We start from the raw sequence: 7,437 nt of genomic DNA, 5'->3' as shown, positions 1-7,437 counted from the left end.
AAATACTATTTTTTGTTTTCTTTGCGCTCAAAAAGTATTCTCGTAGCTTCATACAGTTACGGATCAACCACTAATGTCACATGGACTATTTCATCGATATACTACTACCTTTCTGGGTCTTGAGTGCGGTCTATGCAGGGTCAGAAAGCTCTCTGATTTCATCAAAAATATCTTAATTTGTCTTCCAAAGATGAACAAAGGTCTTACAAGTTTGCAACAACATGAGGGTGAATAATGACAGAATTTTCATTTTTGCGTGTACTGTACTATCACTTTAAATGACATAATGCACATTCTAAATTAGTTGAGATGAACATGCCAGTCAAACATCACTTTTCATTTACAATCATGTAAAATGTTCTAATAAACAGTTATAAGCCAGCATGAAGTGAGATCAGATGGTTTGTAAGCGTAACCTCTATTGGTTGTCCCTAATACAAATCCCACAGTGCTGTGAGAGTATACTCGGGTACTCACGGTTGCGTTTGCTTTCCTCATCGTCCTCCTCATTCTCAGGATCGATGTCTTCAGCTTGCGTGATCCAGTCCAGATAACCTTTCAGATCTTCCTCCAGTTGCTGTTTCTCCCGTAGCTTCTGGAAATCTCCACGAGCCTTCGCCTTCTCTCGCTCTTTAGAGAACTCTCTGGGTTCAGGAAAACACAGTTTTACCTTCAAGTACACTAATAATACTCTTCCAAATATACACTACCTGTCAAAAGATTTTGGAAAGTAAGATTTTTTAATTTTTTAAAAAAGTCTCTTCTGCTGAACAAGCCCGCATTTATTTGATCTAAAGTAGCAAAAACAGTCAAATTTAAAATATTTATACCACTTAAAATAATTATTTTCTATTTGAATATATTTTAAAATGTAATTTATTCCTGTGATTTTTAAATCAGTCACATGATCCTTCAGAAATAATTTTAATATTTTGATTTGCCCCTCAATTATTATAACGTTGAAAACAGCCAAGTAGAATTTTTTCAGGTTTCTCTAAAGAATAGTAAGTTCAGAAGAATAGAATTCTTTAGGAAATCTTTTGAAACATTATAAAGGTCTTTATCATAATTTTTGATCAATTTAAAGCAAGCTTTTGAATGGTATATTGTATAAATGTTACAAAAGCTTTTTTAAATTCAGATAAATGCTGAATCCAGTGATCTTTGGATGTTTCCATTTATCAAATAATCCTGAAAAAATACTCAACTATTTAAAAATTTAATAATAATAAAAAAAATGTTTCTTGAACAGCAAATCAGCATATTAGAATGAATTCTGAAAGAATTCTGAAGACTGGAGTAATTAGCTTTGCTCACATTAAATCAATTATTTTTAAAATATATTCACATAGAAAGCATTTATTTTAAATAGTTAAAAATATTTCACACTATTACCATTTTTGCTTTATTTTGAATCAAATTAATTCAGGCTTGGTGAGCAGAAGCAACTTCTTACTGTTCAAAAACTTTTGACTGGTAGTGTACAATCGTCCAATTTTTAAATAAAAATCAATTTTTTAAGCCACAATGTTTAATATTAACAAAAGTACACTCCTTTTCTAAACAATTTACCAAAATAACTTATAATTCATGTCTGTAACGCAAACTGCAGAATGAGTTCTGCTTCAAAATATACTGTTCATATTACAAAGATTGAACTGAGATTTCATACTCATTATTTACCCATGTTCACTACGTTTACACACAGCTAAACCTAAGTGTAAATGCTTCAGTGTCCTGCCAGCAGGGTGCATGCTTGTCCACAAAGCACTTGGGAGAAGCATCACACACAAACGCGCTCGAAAGGTCACACAACGTGTGTGGCATCCTTAATAAAATGGCAGAAGCACAAAAATGGAATCCAAAATCTAATTTCGAAAGATTGCTCGATTTGCAAATTGTATATGTTGCAGCACGGCTGCAGCATCTGTGTCTGCGTCTCTGGTGGTGGAATATTAATAACCCTGCAGCTCTAAAAAACAGGACGGAGATTAATTTCACCCTTCCGGAGGGGTCACAAAATCTGTACCCCCCTCTGAAGGAAATGAAGAAGGAGAGGATGAATATGAGAATCATGGGTTGTCTTTCTGACGTAAAAAACAAAACAACAGTATTGAATTGAGTCACCTGTCTGGCTCAAGTCTCCTTTCTCTCCTCTATCTGCCCTTCCTTTCTCTGGCTTATTCCATTTTCTTATCTCCTTAAGTTGTTTTAGTGTTTTTCTGTCTTAACTAATCTCTATATTCTGTTTGGGGTCAGTAAAATTAACACTTTTATTCAGCAATGCATTAAATTGATCAAAAGTGACAGTGAAGATATTTATAATGTGTTCTATTTCAAGAAAATGCTGTTATTTTAAACCTTCTATTTATCAATGAATAGAAAAATATTAAGCAGCACAACTGTTTTTAATATTGATAATTAGAGCAGCAAATCGGCATATTAGAATGATTTCTGAAGGATCATGTGACACTGAAGACATGAGAAACGATCAAAATTCAGCTATAGTAAAATAGCAAACAATTATTTTAAATAATAATATTATTTAACAATATAATATAATCAAATAAATGCAGCCATGCTGAGCATAAGGGATTTCTTTTGAAACATTAAAAAAAATCTTTCCGACCTCAAACTTTTGTATTCAAGTGCTGAATTGCTAAATCATCCCAATGGCAGATGTTCTTTTTTTGTTCGTGCTGAATTGGCATCCTTCAACTGCTTTGCCCTAGTCCTTTAGTTGAAACAATTTCCTTTCTCCTCCTTGACTTTCATGAGTCTGAATCACTTCCTCTCTCATAGTGTTTCGTTCTGTCCTTGGAACTGTTTTGTTTAATCATGTCATCAGTTCAGAACGATTCAAGCCAGGCGTGAGGATCATTTCACAACACACAATGCGTCAGAAAACACCTGAAACCAGTTTAAAAAAAAAATCTAGAAATATACAGTCATGGAAAAAGGATTGCAGACACCCCCAAACAGATGGACCCATAACATCAGCCATTTAAAATGAAAGTAAATCTGCTTCAGTTTTCAGTTGTAGAGAGAGAAATTAGAAAATAATTTCACTATATGGTTAATTTTGTCAAACAAAGACTATAAATGTGTTGATCAGTTACACTGAATGCTTTAGAACCCAATTAAAGGGTTAGTTCACACTTTAATTGTAAAATAGAAAATTAGCCCATTATTTACTCACCCTCCAGGCATCCTAGGTGTGTATGAGTTTCTTCTTTGAGACGAATCCTGTTGGAGTTATATTAAAAAGTATCCTGCCATTTCCAAGCTTTAGAATTGCATGGGTGGGTGTATCTCTTCATCAGTTCAAAACAAGTCCAATAAAGTGTATCCATCCATAATAAAATATGCCTCAAACTGCTCTGGGGGTGAATAAAGGCCCTTCCAGGTAGATGACTTAGGACGGCGTTGTGCATGTGTCTGTGAGTCTCGAACAATGGCACACCAAAGTGACAAACGCTTGTCTGATTAAAAGAGAATAAAGAGAAAAATCCGCCCATGCAATTCTTAGGCTTGGAAATGCCAGGATAATTTTTAATATAACTCCTAGGATGTCTGAAGGATGACATTTGTGGCTGAACTAACCCTTTAACATTCAGAATGGAAATGCATACAGGTTAGACCAGTTTGGACCATCATATAATCCAAGACAGTTCTCAGTTTTTAGATGAACCAGCATAAGTACCCAAAACAATTACACTAATAACAATACAATACAATAAAAATACAACAGGATGGTTTAAAGTCAGTTAAAGGAATAGTTCACTTTCAGAACAAAAATTTACAGATAATGTACTCACCCCCTTGTCATCCAAGATATTCATGTCTTTCTTTCTTCAGTCGTAAAGAAATTATGTTTTTTGAGGAAAACATTTCAGGATTTCCCTCCATATAATGGACTTCTATGGTGCCCCCAAGTTTGAACTTCCAAAATGCAGCTTCAAAGGGCTCTAAACGATCACAGCCAAGAAAAGTAGGGTCTGATCTAGTATTTCGCTAGGTAAGACCCTTCTTCCTTGGCTGTGAGCCCTTTGAATCTGCATTTAAACTGCATTTTGGAAGTTCAAACTCGGGGGCACCATAGAAGTCCATTATATGGAGAGAAATCCTGAAATGTTTTCCTCAAAAAACACCAATTTTTTTACAATTGAAGAAAGACATGAACATCTTGGATGACAAGGGGGTGAGTAGATTATCTGTAAATTTTTGTTCGGAAAGTAAACTAATCCTTTAAGATCAGCTAGTTTTTTTTTTTTTTTTTAGATAAATGATTAATAATTTAAACACAGAGATTTATATATTTAAATAAATTTACTAAAAAATATGCACAAAAGGTTTATTTGCATATTTGTTATATTGCTTATATTTAATAAATATTCTGTTGAGGGTGCCAGCCTGTAATGATCCACAATAAACAAATTAATTATTATTATTATTATTATTATTATTATTATTATTATTCAAACAAAAGTTGCTTACTTGAATTTTGCATAATAAATAAACAGATTAGTTTGCCATTTTTTTCCACAGCTGCAGTATTAATCTATAATTAGGTCTTTTTCAATACAGTAGTAGAACAAATTTTTAGATATTAGATTATTTAAGTATAATGGTCAAATACGAAACAGGGTTTAAGCAAAAAAAAAAAAAAAAAAGTATAATACTGCTTTGAATTGTTGTTTTTCCAACCAAAAATATTAAAATGTTTTCTGTTTAATTTAATTACATTTTTGTTTGTGTTTTTCTGAGCAAAAATATGTAGCCTATATCATATCATACTATATATCATTTTCCCATAATTTACAGAAGACACCCACTAAAATGTCATTCAGTGTAACTTGTCAGGGATATTTACAACAAAAATAAATTTCTGACATATTTAAAGATGAATTACTCTTACCCCAAATACTAATTAGTTGTAATTCTACATTTAATAAAATTTGCCATTATCCTAGGTTTTGCCAATTTTTCAGTCAGAATTTTTACTCATTTAAAACATTTAACTATGCTCCCTTATTTTTTTAATATATTTTAATATGTACAAGTCAGAATAAGCATGTTGTTTGTATTTTTACATAAATATTGTGTTAAACTGAATGACAATGTAACATTATATTCACCACATTTTGATATTTTATTCTCCAAAAAAAACGTATTTAAAACCTTAAAAGTAGACACTTCATTTACATTTAATATGCTTTCTGTGGACATAAAATCACTTCTGTAAATTTCTTTTAACGTGGACATCTTAACGTCTTTGACATTTAAATATATTTTAAAAATAAACTGAAGGTAAGGCACAATTTTTTTTGCATATTTTTAGACTATTTATTATTAATACATGTCAATTTAAATATTAAAGAAGAAACATCTGAAATTATGCAGAATAATAATATAAATAAAAAATAAAAATACATATAAATGTAACAAAAAATCAGTTGAAATTAAATTATTATTAATAATACTAATGCATGCATAATTACCCCCATGATTTATTCACCCTCAAGGCATCCTAGATGTATAGGACTTCTTTCTTCTTTCAGACAAGTGCAATTGGACTTATATTAAAAAAATATCCTGGCTCTTCAAAGCTTTATAATGGCAGTGAATTGGTATAGAGATGTGAAGTCTAACAAACTGCGTCCATCCATCCTAAAAAGTGTTCCACATGGCTCCAGGAGGTTAATAAAGGCCTTCTAAAGCGAATCGATGGGTTTGTGTAAGAAAAATATCCAAATGTAAAACTTCATAAACCATACTCTCACACTTTCGCTAACTGTCGTACGCATGTTCCCAAAAGATTAGCTCCCGTCATCAGCTACAAAGCCATGTGTGGAGTACTTTTTATGATGGATGGATGCATTTTGTTGGACTTCAAAATTCAAGCAGCCATTCACTGCCATTATAAAGCTTGAATTTTTTATATAACTCCAATTGTATTAATCTGAAAGAAGAAAGTCATATACACCTAGGATGGCTTGAGGGTTAAGTAAATCAATGCATATTTTTTGTTTTTTGGTGAACTATCCTTAGTTAAAAATAAAATATCTGCCACTAAATAACAAAATTAATACTAAGTTTATGATTATTTATTGCTATTATTAATACTCAGACCCCTATGCAACATAAAGTTGCATATTTACCTGAATTTTTTGTCATGGCTGCATTTCCCAAAAGCATTGTAAGCACATCATTGAGACCCATTGAAACCAATGGAGCTATGAGCAACTTTGGCTTATGATGCTTTAGGGAAACACAGTCCAGATTAGTTTGCAATTTTGTCCATGACTGTAGTATTGATCCATAATCAGGTCTATCATCCAACTTCACGCTGAACACCATGCAGAAAAAACTCCAGATCAGATGTTGAGAGAAAACCACAGCAGTCTCCACAGCACACAGCGCTTCTCTTTCTCTTACCCACTGAGTACACCCAGCACAAGATTCAACACAAAAAACGAGCCCAGTATGATCAGACTAACAAAGTAGATCCATGGCGTCTCCCAGCCAATGGCGTCATTCACCTACAGGGGCCCAAAATGTATGGTTAACCCAGAGAGACTGGCTACATTTAGCTGTGAGAAACTCCAGGGATGGAGTTTAGTCTCAAGAGAGAGAGAGAGAGAGAGAGAGAAAGAAATGGAGATCAGGGGCCATAGTGAAGAGAAAAGAAGAGCTGCTCACCCGCTCAACACACCCAGAACCAGGTTCAAGACGAAGAAAGAGCCGAAGATGACCAAGCTCACAAAGTACACCCAGGGCAGCTCCAACCCCATAGCATCATTCATCTGAAGAAAACGAGGAGGAAGAGAGAAAGAGGTGGAGAGAATGAGAGACGAATGAAAGATTAAGTATGAAACAGAAACTGTAAGGAGAAGGTTAAAAATAGCTCTAGAGAAGATATTCTGCTCAAAATCAAACTGGATTTTGGTTTTAACACATTTAGATGTTTTGAATAAATACCAGAAGGCTTTCACAAGTACAACTTCTAATAAAAAATGTGAGTGTAGGATGAAGTCGATATAAAGGAAAGATAAAGGAAAAATCCCACACACTGTCCAAAAGCTTGGAAAAAGAACTGTATTGAACAAATAACGTTTCAGAGAGCTTTTTCAGGCATTTTCTTTAAATAGGTAAATAAATAAAATTCTATGCAATATATGTTAAACTTCTGTTAAGCATTTTCTTTAGATAAATTCTTAATTAAAAAATAAACATGTCTTCTCTATTCTATATCGAACAACCCATGAGAAAATTGTTAAATTATTATTTTTTTAATTTGAATACACACGCACGCATTTATAATTCAATTAACACAATGATAAATTCATATATTTTTAGCAATTTAATAAATAATAACTACATATTTAATGAATAATTTTATAACTAAAAAGTATTTAATCAATAATAGAACAATTT

At 32.6% G+C, this 7,437-nt stretch overlaps 1 protein-coding gene across 1 annotated transcript in view; it reads right to left on the bottom strand.

Annotated features, from left to right (window-relative positions):
• Window positions 1-418: 418 nt before the first annotated feature.
• The window catches only part of LOC141294325 (voltage-dependent L-type calcium channel subunit alpha-1D-like), a 24,146-nt gene continuing 17,127 nt past the window's right edge, over window positions 419-7,437 (bottom strand). Inside the window, exons 4-5 of the mRNA XM_073826383.1 lie at window positions 6,703-6,883; window positions 419-644 (exon numbers count right to left, since the gene is read on the bottom strand). Coding sequence (XP_073682484.1) covers window positions 419-644; window positions 6,703-6,883 — 407 coding nt within the window. The remainder of the gene's footprint in view (window positions 645-6,702; window positions 6,884-7,437) is intronic.

This window comes from Garra rufa, chromosome 20 (genome assembly GCF_049309525.1).
Source record: "Garra rufa chromosome 20, GarRuf1.0, whole genome shotgun sequence".
NCBI lineage: Eukaryota > Metazoa > Chordata > Actinopteri > Cypriniformes > Cyprinidae > Garra > Garra rufa.
The sequence above is the reverse complement of the archived record's forward strand: the minus strand, read 5'-3'. Positions and strand labels throughout refer to the sequence as shown.